Here is a 22029-nt window from a genome sequence, read left to right as displayed (position 1 = left end):
TTCTATGGGAGAAAATTTGGCATTATTTTGAAATTCACAAAGAGTTGCTGAAAGTTACCAATCTTAATTTTAAACTTAAAAACAACAAAATAAATTAATTACACCATTTAATTTTGAAGTTCTGTATGACCCTAGAATTAGAACTTAATTCTTGTTAATTGTTTTCAATTTTAATAGTTATTCATATACTATTGCTGAGCACATTGTAAGCCTCCCTGAGTCTCCGGAGAAGGGCGGCATATAAATCAAATTAAAAAAAAAAAAACTAATAAAATCATTAAATCTTTTGGGTGCCAAAATGTAACTTAATTACATTTCACAGTAAGCTACTTCTCATTAACTAAGTATATATACAAGTCTTAGTTGTATATGCAGAATTACTATTCAGAGTTGGAAATGGATTATATTTATGATTTAGGAAAATGCTTATAACTCAGCATACAAATTATTATAAAATTGTGTGAACATAATTACTTTACATCTAGTATGTTGTACCGGGCTTCCCTGAAAATACAACCCACTCTGAAAACAAGCCCTAGTCTGCGCCTAATATAAGCCCTACCCCCCAAAATAAGTCCTAGTTAAGCCCTGCCACCATTGGTTGTACGAGGTGGGGGGAGGCGCAGGCATAAAAATCAAGCTGGGGTGGGAGGTGGAGGTGCCCAACATGTCCCACGCCCACTTACCTTAGGATTGCCACAGCTGGGCCTCTCACGTGCAGACACCTGTTGCACTGTTGTCCAACTTTTTCTGGTTCACTGCACAAGTGCTGCCTCTCATGGCAGAATGCCACAAGGCTCGTTGCACCAGTGCTTGGCAGGATGCCACGTGACTTATTGTGCTGGTGCTGGTGCTTGTGGCAGGAGGCCGTGAGGCTCATGCGGGTGCTGCCAGTCACGCAGGATGTGCGTGGATCATTACATCGGTGCCACCACTTGTGGCAGGATGCCATATGTGTTGTGCCACTGCTTGCGGCAGGATGCTGCGTGGCTCATTTTGCCGATGATGCCACTCATGGCAGGACGCCATGTGGCTCATTGTGTGGATGCCGTCGCTTGCGGCAGGACACCATCTAGCACATCACACTGATGCCACCGCTCAAACGTGCAATATCACAAGGCACCACACAGCCTGCTGACAGAAGCGGCACTGGCGCTATGAGCCTCGTGGAGTCCCGTGAACGGTGGCACCACTGTGACAAGCCACGCAATGTCCTGCCCTGAGTGGTAGCATCTGCACGGCGATCCTTGCAGCCTGCCACAAACAGCGGCACCGACACAATGGGCCACATGGTGCCCTGCTGCAAGTGGCCACAGAAGAAATTGGGCAACAGCGCCACAGGTGTCGGGGCATGGGAGACGTGACTGCCGTGGTCTAAGGTAAGTGGTTAAGACATCCCCCCAAAATAAGACGTACTTATTTTGGGACTGAAAAGAAAAGACTGGTCTTTTTTTCAGGGAAGCATGGTATATACTACTCCAATAAAAACTACTGGTATTCCTTTGATCTTTTTTATTTTGTTTTGTGCTAGAACTGGAAATTCATTTTTATTTCTGGAATTTTAATAAACTTAGATATAGGTATTATTACTTGCTTCTACATTATTGCTTATTTGTTTATTTAATATCAATAGGGGTCGAACTGGAAGGATCCGAGTCCTTTCTTTCAAAACTGGTATAATTTCACTGTGTAAAGCACATCTGGAAGATAAATATAGATGTAAGTAATGATTGTGTTTTATAATTTTTGCTATTATGAAGCTAGATAAATAATAGGTCAAATTATCTTTTCACATTGTTTTTACAAAACTTAGAAGTTAAAATATATTAAGCAGGTTTTGCACTAAATGTTACCTAATGTTGTCTAGTTTAGCCCCATTGGAGATTATGGCCTTTATAGTTCAGTACAGGTAGTCCTTGAGTTACGAATGTAATGGGGCCTGCCCATTCCGTTCGCAACACAAGGATTCATGGGAGTGAATCTTGTACCTTGAACTGGATCACTCCTTTCACCCATGTATTTGCTAATCGAATACAAGGTTTGTTAAGTGCACATGAGGTATTTCAGGGTGGGGAAGGCCATGGGAGGCCTACTGATGGAACAGGCCACCTGCCTAAGACCACTCAAGGCCTCCCCAACCCACTGAAGTACCTTGTGCTCCCCACAATTGCTCCCCCCCCAACCTGCCGCGCCAGGTCACTTACCTTCTGAAGATCTAGCAAGCAGTCTCCTCCTCCAGCCTCTCAGCCGCGTGCAGTCCTCTGCAGTTCTGTTCGTGCCTCTGCAGGCCTCTCCCGGCAGGTTGCTGGCCAAAATGAAGCTTATGAAGGGGAATCCACCCCTCTGATGCTCTGTTCGGCCCTCTGCAGGCCTTGGCCGGCCCGTTGCAGGCTGAAATGGAGCCCCAGAATGGAATGGGAATGGGAATTTAATAATAATAAGAATAGTTTGGAATGAGAAAAAGCCAAGAGTTAAACTGAAAATTATGCGAGATGTTCGTGAAAGGGGTGGTCTTAAACTTCCAAACCTGCGATTGTATTATGAAGCTGCAGCGTTTACACAAGCAAGTGACTGGTTTGGAAGGATAAAGACTGGAATATTGAATATAGAAAGTTATGATCTTGAATTTGGTTGGCATGCATATTTATTTTATGAAAACAAGGTGGATAAAGTATTCAACAGCCATATACTTAGAAACTCCTTGATGAGAGTATGGAAGAAGCACCGACTCAAATGGGATTATAAAATACCGTTGTGGTTGGATCTTGGTCATATTATATGGAATATAAATACAAAGTCACTCGGGGGGGGGGTTTATACAAAGAAGTACTTTTTAATGATGGGGCAGATGGCAATTGAAATCATTAAACACACTGTTGGAAGAAGGGATTAATTTAACGTGGTTACAGTATAATCAACTTCAACTGAGATGGAGAGAAGATCAAAAAATTGGATTAATGTTGCATGAAGAAGAATTGGTTAGACAGATAAAAGAGAAAGGCCCAATGTATATTAAGAGGGTTTATAATGTTTTGTTAGAAAAAGATTCAGAAAATGAATTGGTTAAAGATTGTATGATAAAATGGGCACAAAATTTTGGAGAACCAGTTATGATGGAAACTTGGGAAAAATATGGGTTCAGAATGTTAAATTTACACAGTTGCAGAATTTGAGGGAAAATTTTTATAAAATGTTTTATAGGTGGCATTTAGATCCTAAGAAACTGTCATGCATGTATCCTAATGTTCAACCGAAATGTTGGAGATGTGATTGCTTAGATGCTACATATTATCATATATGATGGACATGCAAGAAAGCAAAGGCTTTTTGGATAAAAATTTGGTGGGTTATGCAAAATGTCTTGAAGAAAAAAATTCAATTTTCTCCTCAATTGTTTTTACTGGGTATAGTTAAGGGTTTTTCAGTGGGGGAAACAAAATTGATATTGTATATGGTGACAGCAGCTAGGTTATTGATTGGTCAATATTGGAAAAGGGATGATATGCCTACAATTCAAGAATGGACTTTGAAGATGGCCAGTTTTGCAGAAATGGCGAAGATATCAGCATACTTAAAAGATCGGACTCAAGAGACCTATGCATGGGATTGGAAGAAATGGATAGATTATGTGCAGAATAAATATCAAACTAGGAAGTACCAGATAGCTTTTAGCTAAATGTTGTGTAGAAATGTATAGTTTATAGGGGGCAAAATAGCTTATTGTTCTGGTGTGCAGTGCTCTATAGCGTCGTTTTAAGGGTAGGAGTTGAAACAGTTTATATCCAGGATGTGAGGGGTCTGTAAATATTTTCACAGCCCTCTTTTTGACTCGTGCAGTATACAGGTCCTCAATGGAAGGCAGATTGGTAGTAATTGTTTTTTCTGCAATTCTAATTATCCTCTGAAGTCTGTGTCTGTCTTGTTGGGTTGCAGAACCAAACCAGGTGCAGATGACAGACTCAATAATTCCTCTGTAGAACTGTATCAGCAGCTCCTTGGGCAGTTTGAGCTTCCTGAGTTGGCACAGAAAGAACATTCTTTGTTGTGTTTTTTTGATGACGTTTTTGATGTTAGGTGTCCATTTTAGATCTTGCGGTATGGTAGAAGCTAGAAATTTGAAGGTTTCTACTGTTGATACTGTGTTGTCTAGTATTGTGAGAGGTGGAAGTATGGAAGGGTTTCTCCTAAGTCTACCACCATTTCTACGGTTTTGAGTGTGTTCAGTTCCAGATTGTTCCGGTCGCACCACGAGGCTAGTTGTTCAACCTCCCGTCTGTATGCGGATTCATTATTGTCTCGAATGAGACCGATCACTGTTATGTCATCTGTGAACTTCAGTAGTTTAACAGATGGATTGTTAGAGATATAGTCATTGGTATACAGAGAGAAGAGAAATGGGGAGAGCACACAGCCTTGGGGGGGGGGGGCTGTGCAGGTATCTGATGTGATTCTGCTTAGCTTCACCTACTGCTTCCTGTTTGTTACGAAGCTTATGATCCACTTACTAGTGTGTTCAGGTACCTATAGCTGGTTTAGCTTAGAAGTGTGTCTGGAATGATGGTATTGAATGCTGAACTAAAGTCTACAAAGAGGACCCTCTGCACTACAGCAGAGAAAAGCAGCTGGAGTCAACCCTAGCTTTGCTGTCCATTGCGGACACTAGATCAGCCCCCTGCAAACTCTCATCTCGAGTAACCTGGTCAAAGTTTCCTGCACCACTCGCGCTTCAACGCTTTGACTCCCAGGGACAGGACGGGGTCCTTTGGGCAGTTAGCTTGGCCGCCTGTTAGCAGAGAGAAGCACCTGGGATCAACCCTAGCTTTGCTGTTCATTGCAGCTAGAAATCTCAAATACGACCAAGAGTGAACATTTCTCTTGTAGTCAGCCCGGATGCTAGATTGCCCCCCTTCAAACTCTTGTCTCCTCGGGGCCATAGTTTGAGGATGCCTGATTTATTTATTTATTTATTTATTCTATTAAAAAGTTTTATCAAGTATTACAACAATTTTTTCCATCCCTCCCCCTCATCCCTCCTCCATCTACCCCCCCAGCCCTCCTCCACCCCCCCAGCCCTCACCCCTCCTCTCCCTCCAACCCCCCATCCCCCACCCCAGACTTCCCAGAGCAAATACAGGGTATAACATTTAACAAACATAAACTAAAATATGCCAACTTTCTGTAGGCTCCAAACTCCCTCTTGCTCTTTAACTCCCCTTTCAACTAACAAAACATAATTAAAAAAAAATTGTTTCATTCATAGGCTATTTGAAACTTTTTAGTCCGAAATTTGTTTTGAATATAGTCAATCCATCTTCTCCATTCCAATATATAACTTTCATTTGAATGGTCCTTCAAGTATGCCGAAATTTTTGCCATCTCTGCTAAATTCACTACTTTTAATGTCCATTCTTCAATAGTAGGTAAGTCTTCCTTCTTCCAATACTGCGCCACCAAAGGTCTGGCTGCTGTTATTAAATTTAAAATCAATTTAGTCTCCTGACTTCCGGTTTGCTGCTTGTCCCCGCTGGACGCTCCTCTGGGATCGTCGAACCCACTGCCTGTAAGAGCCGCCTTTTTCAGCGGAATGGCGGCTCGAAAAAACTCCGTTTCCATTAGGAAACGGAGATAGAGCCGGCTGGGGTGGGTAGAGTCCTCTGCCTAATCCCAAAAGTTTTTTATTTACTTTTGGGAGGGAGCGGAAGAGACTCCCCGTATCCCCAGCCGACGCTCCGGGCTCTGGGAAATCTCTGCTACACGCAGAGCTAGGGGGCAAAAGCAAGCCTGTAAATCTGTCAAATAAATTAATTAAAGAAGATATGAGCTGGACCTTTGATCCTGAAGCGCAAGTATTCCTTTTATTCTATTTTGCCTAAGAAGTGAAGTGAAGGGAAAAAAGTTTTTTTTTAAAATGGCGATTGCTGCTGCGGCTTGAAGAGAGGCTGAAAGGGAAACTCCTTCCGTTTTCAATTACAAAGTAGCGGAATGAATACTTTTGGCTGTAACTGAAGGCAAAATCTCACTCTCATTTCTGTTTTTTTTTTCTTTTTTTTTTTTTTCTCTTTGAGGATCTGATATTGATCTTGGTTGGAAAAAAGTTTTTTTTTTTCTCTCTTTTCCAGTAAATTTTGTCTGCGTGGAAAAATGGCACTGAGACTTATAAAACTAGACAAACAGGCAGTGGGGGGGGGATTCCCCCATTAATAAATTACATCAACAAGTTTTAACTCTCCAGTCACAGAAACCTGACTTTAATATAATAGAATTTCTTCTTGAGGAGATTGTAAGAAGGGATGAGATTGTGAATCAGCAACTTGAAAAATTTAAGTTGGAAATCAAAGAAATTGGTGAATTGGTGAAATCTAAGTTTGGCTTTTTGGATCGAAAGATTTTAAAAGTAGCTAATGGCTTAGCAGACTTTATGACTCAGTTGGAAGCAAATACTAATTCTAAAATGAAAGAAACTGAGGAGAATTTGGATGACAAGATCCAAAAAATTAAAAAGGATTTGGCAAACATTCAGGATAATAGTTCAGAAGACAAACTTAAAATGGAGGCTGATCAAAAGACTGTTATTGAAGAAAATGTACAACAGAGGATTGAAAGAGAAGTTTTAATGATCCAATACAATTTTACAGAATATGCAATTAGACTGAGAGGTTTGCAGGAAGATGACAGAGATGATTTAAGGAAGATATCTTCTGAAATTCTGGCTGGGATTTTAAAGGTTCAACCTGATGAAGTGTTTTGCAGGATTGACAGAATTTATAGAATAAACTCCTGGTTGGCAAAACAAAGGCAATTGCCTAGAGATGTGGTGATTTATTTTACAGACAAAGAAATTAGAAATAATATTGTCCAGAATTCTTATGACTCTGCTTTGCAATTTCGTGGAAGAAAGATTTGGATTTTTAAGGAACTCCCGCCCAAGATGTTAATGGAGAGGAAGAAATTTGGTTTTCTAGTGAATGAGTTAAAAAAAAGGAATATTCTATTTAGGTGGGACGTCCCAGTTGGTTTAATATTGAGACACCAAGGAGTAAGATACCAACTGGATACAGTCGAAAAAGCGGAAGAATTTTATCAAAAAAAATTAAAAATAAATTTAACATCTTTAGGCATAACACAGGACAAGCAAAAGGAGTTGGAAATAAAGGGAAAACATCAAATTACAGAGGCTGTGGTAGATAAACTGTCTTTGGACTCCTTGGATACCCCAGCTGGACTGTCTATAAATTTGAGAGCAGTGTCATCTGATTCTAATGTGATGAACTATCAACTTACAGACAAGTGCGTAAATCAACCAGTTGATATACAAGTGAAGGAAAAGACATATGAGATAATAAAACAAAACCAACAAGATCAATTTACAAAGCAGAATGACAACCGATCAGCTGATACACAACTTGTAGGAAGGAAATCTGGATGGAAATGCAACCCGCAAAAGAAAAAGAAAAGAAACAGATCTCGTAGAAATAGTAGTTTCTAAACCAAGCAACAGTGAAGCCAGGGATTTTAAAAAAATAAATGAATATGTGAAAAGATATTGGAGGCGAATTATCGTTTAATACTATCTTGAGGAAAGTGGCAGATCTCTGCAATGCCGTGATTTTGGGATGTGGAAAGAGCCTTACATTGTTGGATTTGAACTATCTATTTTGGATTTCTTTTACCGATAAATATATTATATCTATTTTGAGTTATAAGGCAAGAGAGTCATGCTGGGGCATGCAGAAGATCTGGCTGTTACCCACAAAGATGATGGGGATTTATAATCCTGATGAAAACCACAATTACAACTATATGGAATATAATTATAATGTCACTCGGGTGGTTGTTTTTATTTTTATATATACATGAGGATATTCATTATTGATGGGGGCAGAAGTTGACTGAAGATTTTGAATAAACTGTTGCACCAGGATGCTATGTTACCCTATTATGGATGATGGATTTAACAATCTAGTGGAAAGACATCAAAGAAGATACTAAATGAATTATAAATTTAAAGTTATTGTCTTTTTTTATAAAATGGAATGTATATATAGACATATGTATATTTTAGCAGAGTGGGCAGTGGATTATATTTAGAATTGTAGTGCATGGTAATCTTGCAGGAAACTGGGTTGAAATAGGCTAGTTTAGTGATTGATTAGTTTAAGAAAAAGGATTTTTAAGTCATATATTTTGGGGAGTGGAAGAATCGGATAGAACTGAACAAATGTTAAATTTGGAGAAGGCTGCTTTGAAATGTTAAATTAATATATATAAAAGTAAAGGTTATGTTGTTGTAATAATAATAATATTTTATAAGTTTGGGGGAGGAGAAAAAGGGTAGATTGTGAAAAGCGGAGAAAAGCGGAGTTATAAGAATACTTTGCTAAGGGTCAGTACTTTGAGGAGTGAGTAAGGGCATGGTAAAATATTATGTAATTAATTATGAATTAGCTTATTGTTGTGAAGAAGAAGTCACAGGGGGGGATGGGTGGTGAGGGGGGGTTAGGGAAGAAGGGAGGAAAAGGGGGAAAAACTTGTATTTGAAAAACTTTTTCAATAAAAAAAAATAAAAAAATAAAATCAATTTAGTCTCTATGACCGTACAATCTGTAACTATACCCAACAGGAAGAACTGTGGAGTAAATTTTATCTTCTTTTTGAAAATGTTTTGGATAATCCACCATATTTTTATCCAAAATGCTTTAATTTTTTTACATGTCCACCATATATGATAATATGTGGCATCATCACATTCGCATCTCCAACACTTAGGTTGCAAACTTGGATACATACAGGCTAGCTTTTTAGCATCTAGATGCCATCTATAAAACATTTTATAAAAATTCTCTCTTAACTTTTGGGCTTGCATAAACTTTACATTTCTAACCCATATTTTTTCCCACGTTTCCATCATTATTGGTTCTTCAATATTTTGTGCCCATTTTATCATACAATCCTTAACTAGCTCTGTTTCTGAATCTATTTCTACCAATGCATTATACAACCTTTTTATATGCATTTGACTTTGGTCTCTAATTTGTTTTACCAAGTTCTCCTCATTTTGCAAGATACCAATTTTCTGATCTTCTCTCCATCTAGCTTGCAGCTGTCCATACTGAAACCATGTTTGAATTATCCTTTCTTCTCTTAATTGATTCAAAGATTTTAGTTGTAGTATACCTCTTTCCTTATTAAGAAGCTCTTTATAAGTAGTCACATCTTGTTTTTGCTCTACACTTATATTCTCTATCGCGTGTCTGGGTATTGCCCACATTGGTAACTTATCGTTTAATTTATACTGATACTTTTTCCAGACATGCAATAAAGCATTCCTTAATATGTGACTTTTAAGTCTTATCCACTTTCTTATCATATAATAAATAAGCATGCCAACCGTAAACCAATTCATATCCCTCAATATTCAATATTCTTTCTTCTGTTGAATTCATCCAGTCACTATTGCTGATAGGGCAGCTGCCTCAAAGTATAATCTTAAATTGGGCATTTTGAGACCTCCTCTTTCACGTATATCCTGCATTATTTTTTGCTTTATTCTCGGTCTCTTCCCTGCCCAGACAAAATTATTAATACCCTTCTGCCATATCTTCAAATTTTCATCTTTTTTAAGTATCGGTATCATTTGAAAAATAAATAAAAACTTAGGCAAAACATTCATTTTTACTGCTGCTATTCTTCCCAACAAAGATAATTGTATTTTTTTCCAATTTTCCATATCTCTCTGTATTTTTTGCCACAATGGATCATAATTATGCTTAAATAATTTCGCATTGGATGTCGTAATATAAACCTCTAAATACTTAACTTTTTTTACCATTTCAAATCCTGTTAGTCTTTCTAATTCATCTTTTTGGTTTGTAGTCATGTTTTTAGTTATTATCTTGGTTTTCCCTGCATTTATTTTAAATCCAGATACTTGTCCATATTGCTTAATTATATCCATTAAACCTACAACTGACTGTAATGGTTGGGTTAAAGTAACAACCAAGTCATCTGCAAATGCTCGTAATCTGTAGTCATACTGCCTAATTTTAATTCCATTTATTTTATCCGACCCACGTATTTTTCTCAACAAAAATTCCAAAGTCAAAATAAACAATAATGGAGACAAGGGACATCCTTGTCTTGTTCCTTTTTCTATATTAAAAGTATCTGTTAAACTACCATTAATTATTATTTGCGCTGTTTGTTTCTGATATATTGCCTTAATAGATTGTGTAAAATATTCTCCAAACTGCATCTTTTCTATTATTTTCAATAAGAAATGCCAATGCAATCGATCAAATGCTTTCTCCGCATGAAGAAATATTAGCACCGCAGGGATTTGGTTGTTCTTCCCCAAATACTCTAAAAGGTTAACAACTTGCCTTACATTACTCTTCATTTGTCTACCATTTATAAAACCAGTTTGATCATTATGAATCATTTGTTGCATGACTGTCATTAACCTTTTTGCTAGTATTTTAGCAAAAAAATCTTATAATCTGTATTTAAAAGTGATATAGGCCTATAATTTTTTGGTTGGGTGTGGTCTTGCTCCTCCTTTGGAATCAGAGAAATATAAGCTGTCCTCCACGATGGGGGTACATCTCCTCCAGATTGTATATTAGTAAATAATTCCTTAAGTGGTCCCACCATTTCTAACTGCAAGTGTTTATAATAAGCGGCTGTCAAACCATCCGTCCCAGGAGCTTTACCCACTTTCAACTGCTTAATTGCAAACATAAACTCCTCGGAAGTTATTGGTTGATTTAAACCCTCCCTTTGCTCTTTTGTAATTATAGGAATATTCTCTTTCTGTAAATATCTATCTATATCTATACTTTGAATTTTATCACTAGCATACAACCTCGTATAAAATTCTAAAAATGCTTTTTTAATCATATTTTGCTGATAAACCTCTTTACCTTTATATTCTATTTTCTCTATAGTCCGTGACTTTTGTTTTTTCCTTAACAGATATGCTAACCATCTCCCTGGTTTGTTAGCATTGCAAAAAGTATTGTGTTTAGCATATTGCAAGTTAGTTGCAACCTGATCTGCCATTAACATATTAAATTGCCATCGCAGTATGTTAATTGCCTCTTTTATTTTCTTGTCTGCTGGGTTCAATATCAGAGCTTGTTCTTTTTTTTTTTTTGATTTCCTCTTCTAAGTCCTTCCTTTTTTTATTGTTTATGTATATGTTTATTATTCAAATATATCAAAATACCTCTCATATATGTTTTACTTGCGTCCCAAACCATTTCCATAGATGTACCCTTATGCATATTCATAATGAAAAATTCTTTCATAAATTTTTTACATTCTTTTACATTTTCTTCATATCTAAACAGATTTTCATTTAACCTCCAAGACCTCTTAAATCCCTTCCCATACTCTAATTCCATCCAAACTGGACTATGATCCGTTAAAACTCTTGGGCAGATCTTCATCTTCTTCACCCTAGAAAAGAGATCATTAGTAATTAATATGAAATCAATCCTAGAAAAAGATTGATGTCTATCAGAAAAGAAAGTAAAATCTTTTTCTTCAGAGTTCCTCTCTTGCCAGATATCTCTCAACTCCATATCATCCATCATTTCAAAAAACGATTTTGGCAATCTGGCACGCGTTGAGATATTTTGCAAGAGCCCCTTCTTATCTTTTTTAGTGTCCAAAACTCCATTCCAGTGCCCAATAAAATGCATGATTTGTAATCCCATTGTAGTAACTTGGAATGTAAAAGCTTGTAAAATTTTTCCTGTTGTTGTTTCGGTGCATATACTCCAATTAAAAGTATTTTTTCCCCTTTTTATTAAAAGTTCAATTGCTATGAATCTTCCTTGATCATCTGCTTCAATTAGTTTAGCAATTAAGTCTTTTTTTAGGTATATAACTATACCATTCTTCTCAGGAGCAGATGCAACAAAATGTGTACCTAACCTTGCATTTATTAAATATTTTTGATCTTTCCTTCTAATATGAGTCTCTTGTAGACAGATTACTTCATTTTTAAACTGTTTCAGATACTGAAATATTTTTCTCCTCTTTTGTGGTGAATTTAGGCCATTAACATTCCAAGTCAGAAATTTAGTTGCCATTCTTGGCACCCTGAAGCTTGCGGAGTATCTGCTGGAAATCTCCATGCATTTTGCTTTTTGGCCTTGCTCCTCCCACTGCTTCTGTTTTTGTGGTTTCTTGAGTTGTCATCTGGAGTTGCTGCACTCTTAATTCTTCTTGACGCTTGGCTGCCACTCTGATCTGTCTTTGATCCTTAGATTCTTCTATTTTTTTTAATACTTCCAAAACTTGAGCAGTAGTCGAAAGTTGTATTAAACCTTCTTGAATAATCAAAGCTCCCCTTTGGGCCTGTACCAATGATTCTTCCTTCTCCCCCTTTCTTGCCCCCTCTGCTTCCGTCTTCCTTCTAGCTTCTGGGGACTGTGGGCATCCAGCCTTTAGTACATTGGTGTAAAAATCTCTTGCCTTCCACACTGAATTAAGACGATATCTTTCTCCTGAATAATTCACCACTAGTCCAGCTGGAACCTCCCATCTGTACTGTATCTGACGGTTTCTCAGTTCTTCCACCAGGAAGGTATAATCCCTTCTGGCTCTCAACATTTTGGGGGGGATTTCTTTCAGTATTAAAACCTCCTGCCCCTGCACTTGAAGTTTATTTTTAAAAGTGGCTTGTAAAATTTCAATGCGTATTCGCCTTGTAGTAAAATAGACTACAATGTCTCTTGGTAAATGTTTCCGTCTGGCGACCCATGAATTGACACGGTAAATTTTGTCAATTTGCCACTCAAGATTTGCTTTTTGATCTCCCATTATCTGTGTGAATGCTTCTGAAAAGATCTCTCTCAAATTCTCTTGCTTATTTTCCTTCAGGCTTCTTATTCTCAGAGCAAATTCCATGTCTCTATATTGTATCATTGTTACATCGGCCTCTGATCTTTCCATCTTGTTCTGAACCTCTCCCATTTTATTTTCCAAATTCACATTAGACTGCTTAATTTCTTCCACTTTTTCATCTAATGTTTCAATATGGCCTGCCAGACCTTGGACTGCCATGACAATATCTTCTCTAATTTCCTGATTTCGAATTTGAATAAACTCTTTAATTTGAGCCATCTCATCAGCGACATCTCGAATTTTATCCTCAAACACCGAAGTAATTTTTTTTTCTGTAACAGAGGCTTGTGTTTTAAGGGCTTCCTGCAACATTTCAAGTGTTAATATTGGTGGTTCCGTTGGAACAGAGAGAGATTGTAATTTGGACGTTTGAGCTGGCGAGCTCCCAGTGCTTTTTGAAGCAACAGTCTTTATTTGTTTTGAAGCCATTTTTAGTTTCCAATTTGAATTTATTCAGCAACCAGAACAACAAATCCACCAAATCCAAAAATTTCCAATCTTTAAATAATATCAATCATTTTTTAAAAAACACTACTATAGTCTTTTTAACGTTTAATCTTCTTTGTTTCAAAGCAAGGATCTCTAGTTTTAAGCAGGGGCTACCAGCGCTAAACAAAACTTTCCTTTTAACTTTCACTTTCACACACCATTAGAGCTCAATCGCCATCTTGGTTTCACTTTCTTCCCTTAATAACTCAGAAGGAAGTAATACACATTTAGAGTTAAAGTTTAGTACTTGCAAATCTGATCTCTCCTGGCTTTGCTCAGCCTGCTTCCAAATCCAGTGTTTTATTCAAAGCTTTGTTTGCAGGGGTGGTCGCGGCGTCTTGTTCTGCTTAAAGCAGAAATGTCCCAGATCCGGAGCTCTGTCGGGCTTCCAGGGAGTTTCTCCCTTCGAGCCCCAGAATTATTCCTGGGGCTTCTTGGGGAGCTCTACCTACACCCGTCTACTCTCTTCCTCCCCTTCTCCCGGGGAGAAAGTTTCCAAGCCGCTAGACAGCTGATTTGTGCTGTTCTAACAGCTTTACACGATCACAGGGCTGGTGCTCACAAAGGAGCATCTTCGGCGCCTACGGTGCCACCGGAAGTCCCGAGGATACCTGATTTAGTGCAATGTAAAAATTGCAAAAATGCGAAGATTTCTCTTCGGACCACAAAAATTTTCTCATGGACCACTACGCATACCACCGGTTGGTGACCACTGCGCTAAGGGAATATTTGCAAACCAAGGATTACCTTTATGACATGTGATAGGAATGAGCCAGGATCCAAACAAAAGTACACATGCACTAGATGGCTTTTTAAAAAAAAGTTTATTTTTTTTTACAAATATATCAGCGCGTGAACAGTGTGTTTCCTGAGTATCATACATTTCATACAAGAAAATTAGTATTAATCATATTTGTTTCATTTAACAAACTTATATAATACTAGTATTAATACATATGTTTATATTAAATTATAATCTTTCATTGTTTAGTTATTCTATATTTCAATATTATTTTTATACCAATTACCCTATCTTAATTATCATCTTTTAATATAAATAAAATATTATCAATCATATTTGTTACATTTAACAAACTTATATAGCTAATATTAATACCAACATTGTATTACTTTAAGATCTTCCATTATTGCTTATTCAACTCGTTATTTAGTTATTCAATATTACAATATATTGTTTTTATATCAATCACCATATTCTACATAATACAACTAAGATATTATTAATCATATTTGTTACATTTAGCATACATATGCATATTCATATTGAATTATCATCTTTCATTTTTGTTTAGTCAGTAATTCTATGTATTGTTTTTATGCAGATCCCCATATTACCGTATTTTCCGGCGTATAAGATGACTTTTTAACCCAGGAAAATTATCTCAAAAGTCGGGGGTCGTCTTATACGCCGGGTACCCGAATCTGAGTTGCTGGCGCTGACCGATGACACTTTGGGAGCGCCGGCAACATTGAGGGGAAGCTGTACTCCGAATTAGTTCCAACCTACAAGAGGTGCCAGGCAGTGCGGGGCCCACGAGAAAGGAACGCGTCCCCACTCTACCCCGAAATTCGGGTCACCTTCCTTCCTTTCCCAGCAGTCCACGGTGAAAGCCCAGTTCCTTTTGCAGCCATCTGGATCAGCGCCCGGGCTCGCAGGCGAAGGGTGGGAGTGCGCAGCGCACTTTCCTGGCTTGGCGCCGATCCGGACGGCTGCAGAAGGAACTGGGCACCGGCTGTCATGTCTTTTCTGCTGTGTGGGGTTCGGCACCCGGGCTCCTGGGATTTAAGCCTCTGGGCCAGCCTGTGCTGCTCCAGGATGTTCGTTTCGGGCTCCTTGGAATCGCTGCCGGGCGGTTCTTCCCGTTGGGGCGATGGTGGGTGGCAGTGATCGGCGTCGCTTGGACTGAGGGAACCACGGTGGACTCCTTCCCCACGAGGTATTGGTCTGCATTTCACCACCTCTTCCAGGCTTGCAGCCACCCACCATCGCCCCAACGGGAAGAACCACCCGGCAGCGATTCCAAGGAGCCCGAAGCGAACATCCTGGAGCAGCACGGGCTGGCCCGGAGGCTTAAACCCCGGGAGCCCTGGTGCCAAACCCTGCACAGCAGAAAAGACATGACAGCCGGTGCCCAGTTCCTTCTGCAGCCGTCCGGATCAGCGCCCGGGCTCGCAGGTGAAGGGTGGGAGTGCGCAGCGCACTTTCCTGGCTTGGCATCGATCCGGACGGCTGCAGAAGGAACTGGGCACCGGCTGTCATGTCTTTTCTGCTGTGCGGGGTTCGGCACCTGGGCTCCCGGGGTTTAAGCCTCCGGGCCGGCCCGCGCTGCTCCAGGATGTTCGCTTCAGGCTCCTTGGAATTGCTGCTGGGCGGTTCTTCCCGTTGGGGCGATGGTGGGTGGCAGCGATCGGCGTCGATCGCTGCGCACTCCCACCCTTCGCCTGCGAGCCCGGGCGCCGATCCGCTTGGACTGCGGGAGCCACGGCGGTGCTGGCCGGGCTGGGTCTGGTGCAGTGGGCGGAGATGAAGAAACAGCCTCGGCGGCAGCAGCAGCAGCAATTACAACGGGAAAAGCCGTGGGGAAAGGAGGACGAGGAAGATCTGGCAAGGCGGTGCGAGCACTTCATGGCTCCTCTGGTGAGCGGATTGCGAGAGCTGCGCGACTGGGGCGGAGACATGCGAAGTTGCATGAAGCTTCTCATAATGGAGACGCAGAGCCAGGTGTGCAAGGCGCTGGCCCAGGTCGACCGCGGCGCCGCTTTCACCATGGACCTCCTTAGAATTGCCTTGGAATGCTGGAACCAGCTGGTTGCTGCGCGGAGCTTCCCCCAGGCATCCAGGGGGATATTACCGACGCTCTGACTTCCCCAGACCGGTGGGGCTCGCCATCAGTGGGGGTCAGCTGGGGAAGTCGGAGCGTCGGTAATATCCTCCTAGATGCCTGGGAGAAGCTCCGCTCAGCAACCAGCTAGTTCCAGCATTCAGCAGCATGCAGCCTTGACTAGATTGGCACAGCTTCCTGTCAATGTTGTCGGCACTTCCGTAGCGTCATCAGTCAGTGCCAGCAACTCAGATTCATGACAAAGTTGCATGGGTGAAGGAAAAAAACCTGGTACAAAATAGCCCTCTTGCCACTACACGTAGCGTAGCCCATTACCTTTCTCTACAGTACAGCAACAATACATACAGTACAGCAACAGTACATACAGTATAGTATACAAACATAACAGTCAAGACCCCATCATGGCTCCACCAGCAAGAAGAAAGAAATATGAAGCCAGTTTTAAACTTAATGTTGTAAACTTTGCCATGGAACATAATAACTGTGCTGCTGCAAGACAATATGGAGTAACAGAAAAGATGGTTCGGGACTGGAAAGCAAATGTAAAAGCATTAAAGAGTATGCCAAGGGGTAAGTGTGCGTTAAGAAGAGGCACCCCACATTGGCCAGAACTCGAAAAACATGTAGCAGACATGGTGAATGAGCATCGCCAAAACGGTTATGTAGTGACACAAAATAAAATACGTTTGTTTGCACTTCAGTGGGCCAAATCTAACCCAGATCACAGCAACAGATTTAAGGCCACTGTATCCTGGTGTACTAGATTCTTGGAAAGGCATAATTTGGTTCTGAGGCAAAAGACAAAAATTGCACAAAAATTACCTGCAGATCTTGATGTCAAAGTAAATAGTTTCCATCGATACGTAATAAAACAGCGCAAGAAACATGGCTATGCGTTAAGTAGTATCGGAAATATGGATGAAACTCCAATGAATTTTGATATGATTGGAAATAAAACTGTCCATCCAAAAGGTGAAAAAACAATTTTAATTAAAACAACAGGACATGAGAAGTCCAGTTTTACAGTGGTACTAGCATGCACAGCTGATGGCTCCAAACTGAGACCAATGATTATTTTTAAAAGAAAAACAATGCCGAAACTAAAGTTCCCTGTTGGTTGTTTTGTACATGTGAATGAAAAAGGCTGGATGGATGAAGAAGGGGTAAAGCTATGGCTTGATAATATATGGAGCAGGCGACCAGGTGGACTTATTCAAAAACGTAGTCTACTGGTGTGGGATATGTTCAGGGCTCATTTAACTCCCAGCACCAAGCAAAGGCTTGCAAGAATAAACACAGATGCGGCAGTTATTCCTGCAGGATTGACATCGTTGGTACAGCCACTGGATGTGTGCCTAAACAAGCCATTTAAAGATCGCATTCGAGAACAGTGGAATGAGTGGATGGTTAGCAGTGAAAAGTCATTCACAAAAGGAGGAAACATGCGTGCTCCACAGTTGGATGTTTTGTGCAAGTTTGTCATAAAAGCCTGGAATGATATTGATGCAGAAACAGTAATCAAGTCTTTCAAGAAGTGTGGCATATCAAATTCATTAGATGGTATGGAGGACGACTACTTGTGGCAAGATGAAGAGGAAGCCGAAGCTGAGACCACACCATCTGATACGGAATTAGATCCATATGATGACTGCCTTACAAATGTATCACAAGATGTCCTTGATGTACTTATGATATCAGATGACGAACAGGAGGATTTTGAAGGCTTTTAAAGGGAAACTGTCACGCCAGCAAAACCTGTAAAAATAGCTTGCAGTTATGATGGGCGTTACTGACTCGCCAGGGACTTGCCCGGCACTGGCTCTCTATTGTTTGTTATCTTCCTCCTATCATAATCAGTTCCAGTTTGGTTGACAGCTTAGAAAACAAACAGCATGGCAGTTCCCATGGGTTTATTGTCTTATCCTTCCTTTCAGCTTTAGAGTGAATTAGGAAAAGTTTAATCCAATTGCACTGTTTTATGTTGACATGTTTGATGACAAACAGCCTTATGTTTATAAGTGACAGTTTTCCTGCTAAGTACCTGCGTGTCATAAGCATTTGAATTAAAATTACCATATTGAAATCAAATCTGATGTTTTTTAATTTTTATTTGGTGTGCGTTGGAAGAGGGGTAGTCTTATACGGCGAGTATAGCCCAAACCCTATATTTTAACAGGAAAAGTAGGGGGTCGTCTTATACCGCCCAGTCGTCTTATACGCCGGAAAATACGGTATTTAAATACACTTAAAAATACCATATTTCATAAAAATATTATCCATCATATTTATTACATTTAACAAACATATTTCTAATAATACTCTCATTTATATTAAATTAAGATCTTTCATTATTTGCTTATTCAATTTATAATCTTTTTTAACTATTCAATGTTTCAATATGTTATTTTTATATCAATAATCTGCATATCATACGTTTTAATACAAATAAAATATTGTTAATCATATTTATTACATTTAACAAACCTACCCATATTCATATTGAATTATAATTCAGTAATACCATCCTTCAAGTTTTAATTTCCCCTCTTATTGCTTCTCCTTATTAGATAAAAATGTGTATTTTATTAATCCCCCTTTCTCTAAATCCCATCCCTCTAATTTTTTTTGTTATGCCACTACTATATTGAACATATTCCCTTTTCTAACCATCATCTCTTACCCACCTTAAAGCGTTGATTATTCTTTTCTTAGCTTGTCTCCCATATTCCTCTCTTGCATCTTTATTTCAATCTGTTTCCACATCTTGCCTACTCATTTTAAACTTTCCTCCACTCTCTATCCTTTTCCATTGTCTAGTTTTCGAAATATCTACTCTTGCCCCTGTCTTTCTCCCATAAAAACCTGTTTCCCCAGTTTCTTTTTTAATTTCCTTAGAGTACTCTCCCCTTGGTTTATGTCATCAATCCCTATTGTTTTTATTATTATCTCTTTTTTTTTCTTGTTCCATTTATTTTGTCTGTCCCCTTTTTCCGTCTCCTCTTTTGGTTGGTGTTTCAAGAAGTTTAATCAAAATGCAGTTAACAGGAACCAGAAATACCTCACAGGAGCAGCTGAAGGCAACTCCTAGAGAGGCAGGAAATGCATCTCAGAATAAACCTGCCAACACACCAGACATAACCACTGTAACATCTTCCCTTTTCATATTACATAAACAACATTATAAGCATTATATAACATTGTAAAAGTTCCGATGAAAACAACTGTAACATCTTCCCCTTTTCATATTGTCACAAACTAACACATATTAACAATAACAATAACAGAGTTGGAAGGGACCTTGGAGATTATCTAGTCCAACCCCCTGCTCACGCTGGAGACCTGTACTAGGGATTTGAACTGCCAAACTTTTTATTATTTGTTAAATATAAACAATAAATAAATAAACTGCCAACCTTTCTGATCGACAAGCTCAGTGTCTTAGCCACTGAGCCACCTAGTCAGGCTATTAGAAACAAAAAACCTTATAAAACATTATAAGCATTGTGAAACATTGTAAAAGTTCTGATGAAAACAACTGTAACATCTTCCCCTTTTCATATTAGCACAAACTAACACATATTAGAAACATAAAAACTTATTAAACATTATAAAACATTGTAAAACATTGTAAAACGTTATAAAATGTTGTAAAAGTTCAGATTGTAAAAGAGAACAATATCAACACTTTCTACAGATTAAGTCTGTCAGGTGGTCATGAACATCTGCCGCTATGGGTGATGACTGGCCCTCTTGTGCCAACTGGCTCTCTTTGCACTATGGGCTTCTCCGACCTCACTGAAATCGCTGGGTTCTTCTCGCCACTTACTGGGGTGTCCGGCATTCAATTGTTATCGGGTATACCCGCTTGCTCCAAGCTCTCATCAACATTAGTCTAAGGCCCCATCCCTGTACATTCCTTATTGTCACTTGGTAAGTGCGGCATGGTAATACCAGATGCACCTGGCCTGTCCACAGGATATGTAAAATCTGGCTGCTCAGCTACACACAAATCTACCCGATTGCGACAATATAGAGTTCCTTCAAAGTCCACTAAATAGGAGCATGGAGCCACTAAGCAGCTACCCATTTTCCAGCGGCCTTTTCGATCTCCAGGCAGTGGTCTCATCCGAATCCGTTCCCCAATCTTCAATTCTGGCAAATCTCTAGCTGATTTGTCATATCTTGCCTTGACCGCTTGTCTCTTCAGCTGTAACTTTTCTGGAACCCCTTGTATCACAGAGGACTCAAGCAGCTTGTCTGCCTCTGGTAAGGATGTCTTTGGTCTCCTTGACATCAGTCTCTCTGCTGGACTACTGTCCATGCCCTCAGTTGGGGTATTTCTCCAATGTAGAATGGCTTTCCATGGGTCTTTACCTTCACTGTGAGCTTTCCTACATAGACTCTTGGCTATCTTCACAGCTGACTCAGCTTTACCATTAGCTTGTGGATGACATAGTGAAGAGGTCACATGCTCAAACTCCCACTCAGCGGCAAATTTCCTAAATTGTAAGATCGTAAAATGAGGACCATTATCCGAGATCACTTTATCTGGTTGGCCATAATGTGCAAACCGAGTCTTGCATTTTTTAATGGTAGTCTCAGCTGAACAGTCCGGAAAAGGTTCGATTTCCCAATCGTTGTTGCGACCTAGGCCCAAGTAGTTATTACCAGACACAATCAGTCCTAAACAAACATATTTTATTAGAACAGTTGAGAATTACTTCATTCTCAGCTTAGTCCAAATTAAGTCCAAAACAAATTCTTCATAAACAACCTTTGTTGCCTTTGGCACCCTGCCAAAGGCTTTTCTTGGCAAAAGTTCAGAAGCAAGAGACGCTGACAAGAAAGAAATGTAGCAACGTTGCTTTCCTACAAAGATCCCAAGAGCCATTGCTGCTCTTTTAAGCCTTCTGGGAGGGACCAATCATCTCCTGGCCTTACTCCTGAGTTGTCCTTTTTGCTTTAACTGCTCTTGCCTTCTGGCAGCTCTTTGCACACGTGCATTAGAACAGGCTCCTCCTGTTCCTCTGCCTCTCTGCTATCCGGCTCTGGAGTCCGCGCATCACTCCCAGATGGCCCTGACCCCATCTCTGCCTCCGACGCAGAGCCCTCGTCCGGGCCTCCCCCTGACTCCAGGACTGGCCCATTGTCCTCCCCAGCCTCCTCATTGTCCAACCCCACTGCCAGCTCCTCAGGCTGCTGGCGGACCACAACAAAAGTCAGAGTAATGATCAACTAATATTAGATACTCTTTTCCTGCATAATTGAACAAGTCCATACTAACAATCTGCCAAGGACGTGATGGTATCTCATGTGACATCATGGTTTCTTTTTGTTGCGAATATGCATATTCAGTGCAGGTGGAACTATTGCTAACAAAGTCCTTGATTTCGCCTTGCATGTTGGACCAGCAAAGCATATCACGGGCTTGTCTATAGCATGCCTCTCCGCAAATATGGCTTGAGTGTATGCACAATAGCATCTCTGCTCTCAGTGACCCTGGCATTATGACTTTGGACCCTTGTACAAGATCCCATTTTGTACGGCGATCTCATCTCTAAAAGACCAGTATTCACTCACTATTGCAGGAACTGCCTGCTTCTCATCCGGCCATCCACTCATAACGATAGCTTTCAGTGCCTGTAAAGCTACATCAGTACTTGTGTGCTGCCTAAGCTGACATAGCTGCTGATTTATGACATTAAGATAGTCTGTTTGATTAACTTCGGCAAAGAAAGTTTGTTCCTGTTGCAACCAGCAAACC

The 22029-nt window shown here is 39.9% G+C and overlaps 1 protein-coding gene across 9 annotated transcripts in view; it reads left to right on the top strand.

The window, feature by feature from the left end:
* The window catches only part of DMD (dystrophin), a 2096968-nt gene that overhangs the window by 1980597 nt on the left and 94342 nt on the right, over positions 1-22029 (top strand). For all 9 annotated transcript variants that reach the window (XM_070944209.1, XM_070944203.1, XM_070944204.1 and 6 more), the window contains one exon: positions 1634-1719. In XM_070944209.1, the coding sequence (XP_070800310.1) occupies positions 1634-1719 (86 nt within the window). The remainder of the gene's footprint in view (positions 1-1633; positions 1720-22029) is intronic.

Source organism: Pituophis catenifer, unplaced genomic scaffold, assembly GCF_029215685.1.
Source record: "Pituophis catenifer annectens isolate HBS135680 unplaced genomic scaffold, rPitCat1.0.hap2 SCAF_4, whole genome shotgun sequence".
Lineage (NCBI taxonomy): Eukaryota > Metazoa > Chordata > Lepidosauria > Squamata > Colubridae > Pituophis > Pituophis catenifer.
This window is presented reverse-complemented; position numbering and strand designations above follow the sequence as displayed.